Source organism: Cicer arietinum, chromosome 6, assembly GCF_000331145.2.
Source record: "Cicer arietinum cultivar CDC Frontier isolate Library 1 chromosome 6, Cicar.CDCFrontier_v2.0, whole genome shotgun sequence".
In the NCBI taxonomy this organism is placed as follows: Eukaryota; Viridiplantae; Streptophyta; class Magnoliopsida; order Fabales; family Fabaceae; genus Cicer; species Cicer arietinum.
In genome coordinates, this window is record NC_021165.2 from 66,351,965 (window position 1) to 66,368,700 (window position 16,736).

General features: G+C 30.7%; 1 protein-coding gene across 3 annotated transcripts in view; it reads left to right on the top strand.

Moving 5' to 3' along the window:
- Positions 1-6,973, top strand: part of LOC101497319 (uncharacterized) — a 9,357-nt gene extending 2,384 nt beyond the window's left edge. The window contains exons 3-13 of one of the 3 annotated variants that reach the window (XM_012717318.3): positions 115-242; positions 446-599; positions 767-876; positions 1,269-1,352; positions 1,437-1,485; positions 1,572-1,663; positions 1,958-2,090; positions 2,271-2,350; positions 2,435-3,900; positions 5,930-6,043; positions 6,123-6,973. In XM_012717318.3, the coding sequence (XP_012572772.1) occupies positions 115-242; positions 446-599; positions 767-876; positions 1,269-1,352; positions 1,437-1,485; positions 1,572-1,663; positions 1,958-2,090; positions 2,271-2,350; positions 2,435-3,900; positions 5,930-6,043; positions 6,123-6,691 (2,979 nt within the window). In that variant the 3' untranslated portion in view covers positions 6,692-6,973. Of the gene's footprint in view, positions 1-114; positions 243-445; positions 600-755; positions 877-1,268; positions 1,353-1,436; positions 1,486-1,571; positions 1,664-1,957; positions 2,091-2,270; positions 2,351-2,434; positions 3,901-5,929; positions 6,044-6,122 lie in introns of those variants that run through there. The other 2 variants (XM_012717317.3, XM_027335217.2) reach the window with 2 other exon arrangements.
- The last annotated feature ends 9,763 nt before the right edge of the window (positions 6,974-16,736 follow it).

The window sequence follows — 16,736 nt, forward strand, 5'->3', positions numbered from 1 at the left end:
TGCTTGAGATGTAGGCGTGTATGTGTTGTTATCTATGTTTTGTTTCTTGATGATGTGTGTTTATCACAGAGGTTCATTATGAGGAATGTCATTTTCATCTTTACTTGATTGCAGATATGTGTCTGGTGTTGGCACCACATAATGGACATGGCTGAGAAGGATGATACCGATGGGCGATGCCCTGCGTGTCGTTCTCCTTACGATAAGGAAAAGATTGTTGGGACGGCGGCAAACTGTGAGAGGTCATTCTGTTTACAATATATTTATCTATACTAGTCGTAATATCTGTAAAGCTTTTATGCTGGAACTGCAATCAAAGGAAGATATAAGTTGCTGATCTTTTCATTTCTTAGATCTTTTTGCTTCACTAGTTATTTATACTAAGGCCACAGTAGACCTTTTCATAGTGTATTTTTCTTGATGTGTGTGTGTATATATTTTGTAGATTGCTGAATGGAATTAATATGGAGAAAAAGGTGAAGAATCAGAAAGCGAAGTCTAAGTCTTCTGATGGGCGGAAGCAGCTGAGTAGTGTGCGAGTGATTCAGCGGAACCTTGTTTACATAGTTGGATTGCCTCTCAATCTGGCAGATGAAGATGTAACTTTTTTACCTCCTCCACTCTAGATTATTTGCATGTTTCTGTTCTGCTCACATGTTCTCTCTCTCTCTCTCTCTCTCTCTCTCTCTCTTCTCTCTTCTTTTCTCTTTGGAGTTTTTGGTCTGTTATCCGTAGAGAATCCTTATTCATATCAGCATTTTTGCAGCTTCTCCAGAAGCGGGAGTATTTTGGTCAGTATGGCAAGGTCTTAAAAGTGTCAATGTCACGGACAGCAGCTGGCGTCATTCAACAGTTTCCTAATGATACTTGCAGTGTGTAAGCACATTCTTCAAGTTTGTGGTGTAGCTGTTTCCTTATAGGCATTATCATTTTATTTTAGTTGTTCATATTGGTTACTACTGTAAATAGACACCTCTTACTGTTTTGTTTTATTGTCATTGAGATAAATAATATAGTTTAGGAGTATGTATAGCTTTGGGGAAGGGACAAAGCTTATGACCAGCAAAAAGACTTCAAATGCAATTTTTTCGTTGGTTATAAATTAGAAAAGAAGGAAAAAGGCCATATCTGTACATAGCACAGGTTTAAAAGGATATGCCCCTGTGTGCATTGCATCTTACTCCTTGCTGCAGTGCTATATCAGCATGCTTTGACTGCCATTGTCTAATACATTTAATTTTAATACCAATGCTATGGTTTTGTTTCAGATATATTACTTATTTAAAGGAAGAGGAAGCAATTCGATGTATTCAAAACGTACATGGATTTGTTTTGGAGGGTAGACCTTTAAGGTATAAATACCTGCTTTTATTAAAACAACATACACATGCCATTGGTCGTGCTTATAATTGTGTTTTTGGTCTTGTACATTTCAGGGCTTGTTTTGGAACCACAAAATATTGTCATGCATGGCTCCGAAATGCGGTATGAAAATTAATAGGTCTATTGAGATTTTTATATTGTGCCTTAATTGATTATGCTTTTAACTGAGTAGTAATCTCCATGAGCAGCCTTGCACCAACCCTGATTGTCTGTATCTGCATGAGGTTGGCTCTCAAGAAGACAGCTTTACAAAAGATGAAATAATTTCGGCTTACACTAGGTAACTTATAATTTCGATATAAGGCTGATTATGATTCAATTAAATACCAACCTTGCTGAAAATAGGTATTTGTGATCGTTTAACTTGAGCTGTACAAGGTGAAGAATATTGCTTTACTTGCATTTTGATGAAAAAGTTGTGTTCTGATGGAGTTCACTTCACAGAAATCAAAATTGTGTTCTGATATGTGTTTTCAGATCATGCTTCCCCAGTTGCACATTTTAATTGTTTGAATTGAATGTAGTGCCAAATAAATATTATTAAATATACACTAATTTTCTTGTTATTTTGAAGAAGTCGAGTTCAACAAATCACTGGTGCCACAATCAATATGCAGCGGCGGTCAGGGAATGTATTACCTCCCCCTCTAGATGATTGCACAAATAATTCTACAGGAAATCCCATTCTTAATAATAATGCTCCAAGTGTAAGACCCTTTTTTCATGTTCATATAGTCCCTCTTTTTTTTGCTCTAGCTTTCATCTTGTCGTGATTCAGTGCTCATTTGAATTTTGATCTTTAATTGCTATGCTGCTAGCAAAATGTATTTTCGCATTCCTCTTCTGTATACAAAGAAACTGATGTTTTTATTTAAATTATGTAACAGAACTCTGTTTGCACGGCAAGAAGTCCGCCTTCCAATGGGATCAATGGGAAGCATGTTCCTCTTCCCACTAGTGCTGCGTGGTACGTATCATGATAATATTTTATTTCCTCTTGAATATTGAACTTATCTGAAGAAGTTATGGTTCCAATGTTTATGTGTGCTAGGGGTACACAGGCCACAAGTTGTCAGCCACCTGTTGGAGGTCTATCATATCCATCTGGGCTGTCCAAAACAAAAATTGATACAGTCCAAAGCACACTAGCCTTTTCTACTGCTGTTACGGGCACAATTCAGGCTTCTGCTGCACAGTGTGATGGTTCAAGGAGGCCTACATCGAGTGATGCAAGTCATAATACAATACCTAGGGTGAAAACTGAATTTCAGAAACCTGTTAAACAATATAATAGCATAGACAGTGTGGCTAGTGCAGGTGTAAAAGCTCCAGCATCTGATGCTTCTTCTCCTGTGCCTGTCAATCTGAAGAGCGAGTTGTCTTCTCGACCATTGTCCCGGGATAGTGATAGAGGCAATTGTAATATAGCAAATACATTAAATTCTACTAACATTACTGGACATCCTTTTAGCTCTGGTCCTGAGGAAGCAGTGTCTGCTACCAATGAAGTGATTCGGAACTTGTCCAGTGAGTTCTCCTCAATTAACATTGGTATAAACAAGCCTGGTAGCCCACCTACTGATGATGTCTTGACTAAATCTCTTCAAATTCAAGAAAGATCACAATATGATGTTGACAGATTTGAAGACACAATAACAACTAATGTGGCTGGTAAAATTTCCATATCAGATAACAGCGGTTTTAATTCAACAGAGAAGGGTGGAGGGATATTAGATTCTCAATCTCAAGTAGTATCCGATACAGCTGAAATTGAAGATGATGTGACATCTTTTGATAATCAAAGACTGAAGGATCCAGAAGTTTGTCTTTCTTATTTGCCTAAGACAACAAATTTCCTTCATGTATCAAAACTTTCTAGTCCTTGTCTAATGCAGCATGAACCTCGTAATACTGTGAATGCTGGTTCTCTTTCTTCTGATGATATAGTTCGGGATGAATCTATTTTACATTCGTCTAGCATGTTATGTAATGGTTACCCTGAGAAATTGATTAGTGGCAGCTCTAATGGTTTGCTTAATAATGAAAGAAACAGGCAAAGCCTTGGACGATTAGTTGGTGAAACTGTTAATGCTGGATGTGATCCTGCAATTGATAAGGGCGAAAGTAGCATAATCTCAAATATTCTGTCCATGGATTTTGATCCATGGGATGACTCCCTAACATCACCTCATAATATAGTGAAGTTGTTGGGTGACAATACTGATGACCAGCCTTGTCCTTTAAAAAAATCTAGTTCTTGGAAAATTCAAAGTAACAATCAGTCAAGGTTCTCTTTTGCAAGGCAAGAAGAATCCGAAATTCAAACTTCCGATGTACATTCATCCTATGGTGTCAGCCAGCAACAGGTTAAGAGCCACACACTCAACCAGGATCTGGCAGAAAGAGACTTTTATATGGATAAGTTGGGTGTTGCAAATGGCTTTCCTACTAGTAACTTCGATGAAGCTGAAAATTTAGGCAGCGTTCATTCCATTTCTTCTTCCAATAAGCTTTCTGGTAAGTATTACTTGCTTCCTTGGACTGGATACAGTAGCTTTATTTTATATTATTGCTAGTGACTAATCTTATCATCTCTGTTCATATATTACTGTTTTTCAATTTGACATTTGAGTCATAGCTTTTATGTGATGCTTGCTTGAGGGTTGAGTAAAATCTATTTAGAAAATTTCTTCTATGACCATTATAATTATTTATCATAATTTTGAGTTCCTGTTGCTGAATGAATGGAATTGGCTGAATCTAATGCAATTAATTGTTGTCTGGTTATTTTTGTGCTCCATGAGTTATTTGATTATATAATTATGCTTTGAAGATCTATTTGTTGAAAGGAAAAAGAGATGTTAGAATATAAAATAATATCTTAATATTATCTTAGAATATCTTGGTTTATCGTTTAGCATTAGTGTTCGATTTTATCATATCATATCTTATAAATAGGGATAGATACTTTGTATCTATTTTATTTTATTGCTTTTAAGACTATTTAAAAGTGTCCGTTGTGTAGTTTAAACACAGTTTCACCATATTCCTTTCTATTTTCCTCTTGTTCAACATTGTATCTAGAGCCTCGTGTGATAACCTCCTTGAATTGTCTTGCCAGTATTCTGTTGCCGAGTTCCCAAAAGTTTGGGAATATAATAGTAGTTTCTCTTTTTTGGTGTGATCACCTCTTTGTGCACCTAATACTTCCACCCACCATTGCCGTTGTTGAAAAAAAAGATGGAGCATGGAAAACAAGAGACTTGAACAGGGCAAAGTTCATTAAGGACGAAGAGGGACGGTATTGGTTACAAAGCAAGACATCAAGAAAAGATGGAACATGGAATATTTATGCCAATATTTAAGGAAGATGGATACTTATACTATTTAAGAATTTGCACATTTGTGGTGGAAGAAGGATAAAAGAAAATCATTATTGGTAAGACTACTGGACTAGGCAATATACCTATTGAGGAATGGAAGAGGTTAAGAGAGAAAGACACGTGTTACAATTATGAGGTCTAAGAATATGCCAAATGAATGGATCCCCCTCTTTAAGAATAACGACGACATACATAATTCCCCAATCATAGAGAAATCAAATTTACAAGTCATACTTAGAAGTTTTGAGAGAGTACATGAAAAGAGATTAAGAAACTCGCATTACAGAACATCATTGGTTTTATGCTAGAGAATTTGAGCATGCTAGCCATATGCATGCTACATAGATTGATGGAGAGTTATTACTTATTAGAGGATTCAAAAAGACGAGAAGTTATTTAAAGGTTTTACAGTAGAAAAGTGTTCAGATGGCTTATGTTTGAACATTCAAGGATATGGAGGTGTCACCGACTAGCGTTACAAAGGTTAGCTTTGAGCTCATCTTTTTTGTGTAGGTTCTTGACGACCACATTTGTTTGCAGATGATATAGTTTTAGTAGAATTGAGTCAGGACAAATGAAAAGATAGAATCATGCAGACAAGCCATGGAAACACATGTTTTTTCCTAGGTAGAAGAAGTATAATAGAATATATTAAATGTAAGTTTAGCAAAGGACATACAAATTCTAATATTTCTGATATAGAGATGAAAACTGAAGAACGCACATACCAAAAGTTTAACAGTTCAAGCAATGGGGAGATGGAGCAGTATACCAACCAGGATCCAAGTAGGGTGGATGAAATGGAGCAATGCCTGTGGTGTGGAACTGACTATAAGGCCCACAATGTTGTATGGAACTGACTGTTGACTGTCTTATTTAGTTTGTTGGAGAGCTTTTTTAAGTTATGGTTTACTGAATAACAATTGCCCAAGTATGTAGTATGTAATTATAATCATCTGTGTTGTTATTTGGTATGAAATATTTGCCGATGTGTCAAAGGAGCATTACAACTTTTGAAGCTGTTTGCTCGATTGCTTCTGTTGGTTTAAACAGGCTTTTTTTAGGCTACTTGTTTGCCCTCCCTATAATATTTGCATTGCTTGGCCTGTAATTTCCCATTGTCTCAGCTCATCTAATGATGATAATTTTGCTATGGTTGACAGCTATTTCAAGAGCACAAGTTTCAGCTCCGCCAGGATTTTCAATTCCAAGTAGGCTGCCACCTCCTGGTTTTTCTTCGCATGAGAGATCAGAGCAGACTTTTGACTCCATATCTGGTTAGTTATGGTTTCTTTTATTACTTTCCATATGTTGTTTTTGTATGTTTGTTAAATATGATAGTTATCCTTTTGACAGGGAATTCATTACTTGATCATTCTTCCTTTTTGAGAAATTCACATCAGACACCCTCAGCTGGAAATATTGGCGGCACAGGTGACATTGAATTTATGGATCCTGCTATTTTGGCAGTCGGCAAGGGGAGGCTTCAAGGTGCACAAAACAGCCAATCATTGGACATGCGATCAAATTTCATGCCACAATTAAATTATTTTGAAAATGAGGCCAGACTACAACTCCTGATGCAAAGATCTCTAACACAGCAGCAAAACCTTAGATTTTCTGAAATTGGGAATAATTTTTCTCAACTGGGCGATTCATATGGTATTTCTTCGAGGTTAGATCAATCCCAAGTCAGTAACTTAGCCCCTTTCTCTCAGCTGTCCCTGCAGCAGTCTACAAATGCAATCTTGTCAAATGGCCAATGGAATGGGTGGAATGAGGTGCAGAGTGGGAATGGTCTGGGTGTGGCCGAACTTTTGAGGAATGAAAGACTTGGATTTAACAAGTTTTACTCAGGATACGATGATTCAAAATATCGGATGCCAAATTCTGGGGATCTATACAACAGGACGTTTGGGATGTGACTTTTTGGTTGCTCTGATGTCTTACTGTTGGAAATGGTAAAACCTAACAGAAATGGACCAACAATTTTTTTGCATAGCTGTGGATGGTGGAACTTACTCATGATTGGTTTGGGCCACCTAATGATGAAAATACCAAGCAGTGTAATTTATGGCGGCAGTTGGTAATTAGTAAACTACCTGTTTTCTTGGCTTCTATGGCATTGCTCATTTTGCATGCACATAAAAGTGTCTTAACCTACCTGGTGCTAAAACAAGAATGGGAAAAATGTTGCATTTTTAAAATTGTTTTTGTTCTGGGTTTGGGTTTCATATCTTTGATATGTCAAGAATGGCAGCCGTTTGCTTTTCTGTGACGGTGCACTCATTTGCCCCCTTTTCCTTTGTAGTTCTGGATTCGCAGGTGAGCTGTTTTGGGGTTTTAAGATATCAGCTGCCAATGCTACCGTGATCAAATTAGCAGGTAGATCTTAGTTGAGTGTTTTCCTTCAAAGTACAGAGCATGAAAACTTGTTGATTCAATATTAAATTTATCAATCTCATTTATTACTGCAATTTTCTTGAGTTTTAACTATCTTTGTGAGAAGAAGATTGGGGTTTGATCCAAATAGTTAAGGTGAAATTATTTTATTAGTGGATTAACATCTTGGAGTTTGATAATCAATCGATTAAAATAAATAATTAGCCAGAAAGGTGCATGAGATTAGTAATACGGTTGCACAATGGGCAGACCTAGAGTAGTTTCTTTGTTTTTTGTTCTCCAAAAATCTTCAGACTTATTAGTTTTTCCTTTATATCCGTGTTAAGTTTTTCTGTCAACCACTTTACTTATCGTTTCTCCTTGTTTGGTTTGCATTTAGCTGTTTATTATTGTTACTAGTTCACAAACTAACTTAACTATCAGGGACCTTGTCATGAATGACTAGGGGATTGGCATGGTTAGTAGTTGGTTTTCTTTATTTTGTGATGCAGCTAGAAGTCTTAAATTGTAAATAAACCTAATGTTTATGGATGACTTTTGGTTTCTCAAATGAGATTGGTTATTATCTATTGAATGTGAAGGTTTTTGTTTACTTTTTAAAGCATAATTTATTTTGACTGTCAGTGATTTTGGCATGAGGTTTCCTCCCTTACAAAACATTGACTAGGTTTGGGTAATGGTTAGCAATTGCAAGCCTCCCAACAATGTAGATTGTTTTAACCAAAACTTTTGGTTTCTCAAATGTCTTTAAGATCAATGTAGATTGTTTTAACCAAGCTATTGTTTTGGGTGCCCAAATCTATTGTTATGATTTTGACCAAGATGATCTTAAATTTGCTGAATGTGAGAAACGCCGGTTTATTTTGGTATTGATTACCTGAGCAAAATTTAAGGGAAATATGTTATGGAGTTGAGGCAAAATTTAAGGCACATATATTTTGCTGTTGAGGCAAAATTTTCAGTTCCCGAGTTGTATTTACTCTGGGTCCTTATGCATTTTCTAACTTGTCAAATTGGCTGGGTCGTTTAACTGTGTAAATCCATTTTTTTTTGGAAGTAACAAACTCATTTCATTTGGGTAATACAATATGTTCAGAGTAAAAAACACGACTTGCCCAAAATGTAGCTAGCTGCCTTAACTATGGTATAAGCAATCACATGCCTTAACTATGGTATAAGCAATCACATTTGCTCCTCTTATCGAGCAAGTTTAATCACAAAGTTTGAAAACCAGATTAGAGTTATAAGTAATTGGTTTAGAGTTTAATACTTGGTTCGTGTTCGCCAAGAATGGTCACCCAACGGTGTTTTTTCCTTAATAATTTTTTAACATTGAAGTTTATTCAATTTAAAATTTGAACTTCTCATATTTTTTTGGCATAAATATTCCTATGGTCATTTAATTTAATTTTATACAACGATTTATTTATTTATATTTTTTATTTCAATATTTTATATTTTTAAATAATTGTCATGTTAACTTATAAGTGGATTTTCATTAAATCAACATTGAAAAATTCTCATTTTCGTTTTCTTTTTCTCTAGAGTTTTAAAATCTTTGTTTGTTCTTCTCATCTTCCTCCACCCATGAAATCTCATTTGAACGATAAGAAGACCGAATTAAAGAATACATTATCGGAATTAAGCTTGAAGAAATCGTAAACTTACCTTGACATGAGAAGAAATGTAATGTGTTTATTGATTCTGAAAGTTAATCGTAAATCCACACTATCGGAATTAAGTTTGAAGAATTCTTATAATTTCAAATTTTTTTTGCTTTGTTCGAATCTTATTTTGTCACTGTGCGCATCACATGTTCTAAACTACAAACACAATTTGTCAGCTCACGAATTCCATTTGAAAAGAAAGAACTATAATGCAAGGACTGTAAATTTGACCCATTTAAACATGAGGAGATCATAGATTTAAAGTTTAGAAACCGTGAACATGAATTTTTTTGAGTGGTATATGAGAAGAACATATAAAGGTTTTGGAATTGTGAAGCAGAAGAAAAAGAAATTGATAGTTTTTTTATCGTTGGTTTAACGGAAATCTATTAAAAAGATAACATCGTAAGTATTTAAAAACATAAAATACTGAAATGAGAAAAAAAAAGAAGATAAATAATTAAATCATTATATAAAATTAAATTAAGGGATTATGAGAATAATTATACATTTTTTTAATAGAATTTTCTTTATCATTTACAATTTGATATGTGTTTGTTTTTTTTAATTGTTTTTAATTTAAAATTAAAATTAAAATTCAACTCTTATTCATTAATCTTGTTCAATCAATTATGAATGAGTAAGTTGTGAGCTGCTTTCATCTCCACTCCACTTGCTACTTGCAGTGGTTCTAAAACATAAATTATAACTTGTTCCTAGCAAGACTCTTGTTTTGAATGGAACAATTTGTGTTTGTTATGATCTTCTACATGATTTATTAATGTCTCTTGCCATAACAATTGCAATAAGCGCTTTAGGTTCCGTAACCACAAAAAGTAACAATGTTTTAGAAAATGTTCGAGGCTGAAAATTCGAATGAGTTGGAGCCTAATGGGTTGTTTTGTTAGAGGTTTGTTGATGAGTTGTGAGTGGACATATGTGAGTAGGTCTGTTTATAGTACAAAAATTGCATTGAATTGAATTTCTGATTCAATCTTTAAAAATTACCTGTGCGGTTCAGAATCGGTTTGAATTTAATTGATAAATATAAATCAATTTAATATTTTAAATAAATTTGAAGTTAAAATCGGTTTTGAACAGTTTTTCGAGAAAATACTTTTGACAAAAAAATTGAGAAATTTTTTTTGATTATTTTTTGAAAAAATGATAAACTTTTTTGTTTTTTTTTAAAAATAGATATAAAAAATTCATGGATAAAAATTTTTATGAGAAAAAAGTTTCGATTATTTTTCAAAAATTGAAATCGAAAATTTTTCAGAAAAAGTATTTTCAATTTTTTTCCTCCAAAAATCTAATTAATTTTAAAATTGTTAAATTGATTTTTAAATTAATTTAATTAATTGATCTGTTTTAAATATGTGATTCATTTCATAAATTATTTAATTAATTTTATTTTGTTTAGTACAAAACAATCTAATATTTTTCAGTTTTTGTACACCCTTATTTGTGAGATTGTGAAAGAAACTAGCAAGTACATTTTAGAAGGAAGTAACGACTACTCGGTTGGATTAGAAATTTAGAAACAACATTTGTGCATTTGCAGATGTGAAAATGTATGCATGCAAGATATCATCTTTGACAACTTTAACTAGCTTATTACGAACCTACAAGGGGTCATGATTAAAATTAAAAGTCTAACTATTATCTTTTTGTGTTGGTTGAGGCTTGTGGTTGTTTGTACCAAATTATAATGAAAATAAAGTAGGAAATTGAAAGTCTTAAAACATTATTAGATGTGTCTATCGAAAATTGAAACTTCCTATTAATAACCATCCACACTAGGAAATTGTTTTAGAGTTAGGAAAAAAAGTAAGTTAAGGTTTTTCTTTTGACATATATTTAAATTTGGGTGTTTGGCAGCAACACTAACCATAATGAACTACTTGTATTTTCTATGATGAATGATAAATTTTAGAAAGGAATCAAAGGATTGCTCGGTTCATAAAGTAAAACTCTAATGCCTAGGCCCCTCCATTTGTTTATTCCTAGTGACTTGCTCCCATATGTATGACAAGATGCATTCTTTGGGTATTTTTGGATCCACTTGAGGGGAACCATCTTTTGACCCTATCAAGGAGCATCACTCATTCTTTTGAGAAGACAAAAGTTCATAAAGATTGCAGCAGAAGTTGCAAGCTCACATTTAATCATAATCATTTAACCAAAATGCAAAAGACAAGAATTGTTAAGTCTTTGGACCTTTACAACAATACAGTCAAAAAAGGCCTTGGACTTTTACTTTTGCTAGTTCTCACTCTCAAAAGACTTAGTCTATTCAGAATTCACTGTGTCCCTGTGGTTTCCCTGAACCGCCCAGGGTCTATTTTTTAGGGGCACCAAATTTTATTTTACTTTCTTAATATTAATTAGGATATATAAATATTACAATATAAAAAAATTTATAATTCAAATTATATTCAAATTAAAAATTAATAAATACTCCACTTAAAAGAATATTTGAACGATATTATATTATATATGAGAATTTTTAAAATTTTATTTAATATTAAAAATTATATTGTTCTTTGATAATAACTTAAAATATATTGTAAATATCATAAAATTCACAAAAATGTAATAGTTCTTCTAGTTTTGATGGTAAAATATTGTTTGAAGAATTAGAAGTCATCAAATAAATTTGAACAATTGAGTTGTTTGATATACAATATTGAGTTAGTGGAAGATATTTATTTGTTTTTTCAATATATGCACATCATATAGAATAATATTAATTCTTCATTCAACTTTTTTATTTTGTAGAAATAGTTTTTAAAATTGAAATTGTTAAAATTTTATTTAAAATTTATTAATTCTCATGATAAATTAACAGTCTTGTTTTGACAACAATTGAAAATGGTTTTTTGAAAATCTTGATTACAATTGAATTTTAATGATTTAAAAAAAAAATAAAAAATTTAATTTGAAATAATCACAAAGACATCTTTTCTTTATTCAACTAAAGATCCTAAATTTCAAGGACCGACCTTGTTGTGTCCTATTTTGATATACCATTAAACATATGTACCAAAGTAGAATATAAACTAATCAATATTTAACCTAAGAACATCAAACCTTGGATCACAAGAGGAGTATAAAATGCCCAACATATATAGACTTTGGATAAAGAACGAGAACGCTAATAATTTTAATACCATATCTTCATTCAAAATCTTAAAACATTAGATATACATCATAAGATTAATTAATGTAACTAATCAATTACTTACTTTGTTGATATAATTAATTGTTAGGAACTATTATTACTATATTAATTATAGTCAACTATTATTAAACACAAGTCAATCAGTTATTATGTATTAAGTCTTGTTTTGAGAACCATAACGAGTTGGCCCATCATATTAAGTCTTTGCCATCGGCTGATGTTAGCACAGTGTTGAAAATCTAGACAATAAAGAGAGTGATTTTACTCATTCTTATTTCTATGTGAATTGTAATTTTGTAACCTAGTATCTCTCAATTCTCATGAAACCTAAAGGTACACATTTTTAATTTCTAGTTATGTGTTATATGTGTAATTAATATGCTATGATGGTGGATCTTATGTCATTTGTATTATTATATTTTTTAATTTATGATTTATGCTTGCTTTTCTATATATTGTTTGAAGTAATCTTTGTGTTTCGATTTCTATATATAAAGAATAAATAATCTAAATAAGTTAATTATTTAATATTTGTAAAAAAAAACTTAATTATCTAATAGGTAATCTCACTATGGCTTAGTAATATTTCTCTAGGATTAATTAGTAAGGAGAGGTTGGACTAACTATAATTCAATTTTATTATTTCAGTAGGTATTTATTTGAATTTGTTGGTTCTTTATGTTTTTCATAAGTGATTACTGTGCATGAGAAAGACAGTAACTAATTAAGAGAAAGATTATTAATTACAACCAACCATAGTGGATTTAAATAGAAATAGAGTAATTAAAGAATATAGATTAATTAAAGAATATTTTTATAATTGACATAAGTGAAACTGAACGCTTTTATTATTTCCATTAGTTAAATCTCAATATGCATTCTTTATACTATAATTTAGTAATTATTGTTTAAATCTTTTGGATGTGTTGTCAGGAATAAAAACACAATTAGGTTGATCTAGCATGTCCTTTACAAGTAGGCCACAAAACAGTTTCTTATAATGACCACTTTGACCACACTTTTCACAATTCACCTCGTACCTCATTTGAATCTTGTTATGGATCACATTTTTTTTTATGTACCTTAATTTTATGATTTTGATGAAATTGTTGCGGATGATTCCTACCTCTTATACCAACCATTTTATGAACCACTTTTTTATGTACCTTCATGTAAGTACTTTGATGAAATTGTTTGGATCTCTATGTTAATTTATATCTAATGGATAACTTACTACTTGGATTTTCAATCTATCTCTCATTGCTTTTGAATGTTTGTGTGTAATGCATAGAGTGACTTAAATATCTCTTGTAAAATATTATTAGGTTCTACTGGTTGCTAGGTATACAAAAATATATGTTAAAAGATGTTAAACTAATAAATAAATATCAGTATTTTAAGAATGTGTTATTTTACTATTATAAAATATAAGGTTAATTTGAAATGTGTTTTTGAAAACAACTCTTAAACATATTAATTTTTATTCTCGTTCAACATTCTATTTCTTGATCAATATATCATATTATTATTTTGATTTTTCCCCCTCTTATTATGTCAAACGAGTATTTCCTTATCTGTGTGATGTTTTTCTTTTGAAAATATAGATAATGATTAAAATGACACGCAGCTGAAATATTACTCATAACAAAAATACAATTTTTAGATATGGGAGCTCAATTAAGGAATTAAGTGTCTCAATTTATTTTAATAACATCCCATGTACCCATTTTAATTTTTTTCCCTTTTGAATTGCTACAATTTTGGAGTGTATGTGTAGATTAGGTAGTTTTGGAAAAATTGTCTTTCATACATTATGTATGATGATTAATCTTTGACTTGTCTGTCTGAGGATTGTGACCACTTAACTAGATATGACTGAAACACTGTCTCATTCTCTTAAGCAAGGGATTGATTTTTTCTTGTATTGCTAAAATGGTAGTACTAAAGTGATAGCCGTATATCCTATGATCCATATTCCAACCCAATTGGGTGTCCTCTTTGGAGCCACATGTTTTATATTTTATTTTAATGAAGTGGTGGACATTTATCCACCTTTCAATCCTATCTATTTTGCTTTCAATGATATGAGATTTATGAGTTTGGTAAAGTAATAAATGATGTCAAATTCACTAATTCAGGATTACGTATATTCCCTACAGTCATATTTTAATTTTTATGGTTCAATTATAAAATAAATTTTATTTATGTATTTTCTTATTAAATAATCTAGTGATTAACAAATTAAATGATATTGTAATTCTTCATACAAATTCTAAATATATGAAACTTGTATTGATAATGAGATTAACAATTGCCACAAAATTTAAAATAAGACCTGTTCAATCAATAAGTATAACAAATAAGTTTAACTTTCTCATAACATGTAACAAATTTATTCATTCAATATCCTCTTGAACCGAAATAAGTTCATTATACTTCTAATTTAGAAAATCAAAATAGAAATATCAACTTAAAAAATATTAAACACTGGACGTACATCGTCTAAAAAAATGTGAAATATACTTAATCATTTGTGAGAGTTTCTAATATGAACCTCAGATAAAAGGGACTATATGTGGACCTCGGTAAATAACCCGCTACAACCGGTTACTTTTATTTTGTCAATTATTTTGTGTTTACCATCTTCTACCTCTATGCATATATATAGGGCAAAATCAATCTCCAATTACTCTCGTAATCATCGCTTCAATAAACAATTCCTTCCTCATTAAATCTTTAATTGGTGGTAAAGTCTTGTCTACAAACAAAAAATCTCAGCATTCTTAATAGTTTGGGCAATGTTACATCTTCAACCACAAACACGTAACTCAATTGCATATATAACCGCCTTTTAAAGACGGGAAATTGTAAAAATAAATGAGAGATAAAATGCAAAAGAATTTTGAGAAGTGACCGGCAGTAGCCGGTCATTTATTGAGTTCTATCTATGATCACTTTTATTTGAAGTTTAGAGACTCCCTAAATTTGTGAAATATAATAATTAATTATTTTTAGATTATTTTAATTATTATGCATTTTTTTTAAAAAAAAAATTGGATATTTGTACTTGTATAATATTACAATTGATACTTTATTTTATTTTTAAAAGAAAATTATACAGTTGGATAAGTGAATTCTAAAGTTTGTAGAGATAAGAGTTACTACGGGAATAAATTGACAATCAAAATATCAACATTTATTAAAGGAATAAATTTTGATATATATTAATTGATTTAAAATTAATGTCCATTTTTTTTGACATGAAATGCAATATTGAACTTTTTCTAGGTTCGTTAACGTAGCAGTAAACACCACTTAAAACTCACATATAATTGCAAGGTCTTAAGTTTAACATTGAAATATGATGTTCAACTTAACGATGTTGATATTTTTCGGTTTAACTATACCTTAGGTATTTAGTAAATTTTATAATATAAATATGCAATTAAGAATTATTAAAAGTGTCATAGCACATCACAATGTCAAATAATCCTAACCCACATATATATTATTTAAGTAAAATAAACATAAAAAGTTACAATATTTAGAGATATTTCATCGTAAATTTGATAAATATTATAAAATTTTATTTTTAGGTCTGATTATATTTTCTCTGATGTGTCAGCTTAGTAGTAAATGTTTGACCTTGTAACCTCCTCAAAGGACAAAGTTTGAATTATGTATAGGATGATTGTAAAATGATCATTAATATGATCATTATTAATAATAATTTTTGTCTCCAATATTTATTTTAAAAACTTGATTATATAGATAATCCAACAATGATTAGTTTTAGCTAACTGCTAAAAGTTGCTTAGCTCTCGTCTCTCAAGAATCAAGACTGATGTTTCACTTGTTCAAAAATTCAAAATTAGAAATATTTAAAATACCTAATAAGGATTCGTTCGGAGTGGTTGGTTGTAAATAGATCTATTCATGGTTGGTTTTTTTTTAAAAAAATCAATATATGAATTTAGATTTATAATCAAATCCATTATTTGGTTTAAAACCAATTGTAAAATTGGTTATGGTTAAATAACCAGTTTTGAAAATTTTAATTTTAAAATCGATTTTTTTTTTCAAAATCGGATAAAATTTGATTATTTTTTTTAAAAAATATTTATTCATAGTTTAAAAATCAGTTATTTAAAAAAATTAATTTTTTGGATAATTTTTCTTTTTAAATTCTCACCAAATTTTTCGAGAAAAAATTCAATTAAATTTTTTTTTTGAGAAAATAAAGTTTTTATTTTTATTTATTTTTGATATTTTTTGAAAAAAAAATTTCAAATTTTTTTCAAAAAATAAAATCTCAAAATTATCAAAATATTGGTAGTGGATAAAAATCAGATAAAAACCAAATCCAAATATAAAACATAAGTGGTTATCCAACCGGATTATAACCATATGATTTTAACCGGATATTTAAAAGGGATTTGGATCTGATTTTGGATTTGGACTTCATAACCAGATTTTTTGCACAACCATATTTGTAAGTTTATGATTTTTAGTTTCAGAAGTCCATTTTAAACCCAAAACTTGTTCGAGTAAATTGGAGCTGAGTTGATTTTTTTACTTAATTGGAGTTAGTTTTATAAATTATTATTATTATTATTATTATTATTATTATTATTATTATTATTATTATTATTATTAGTATTATTATTATTATTATTATTATTATTATTATTATTATTATTATTATTACTATTATTA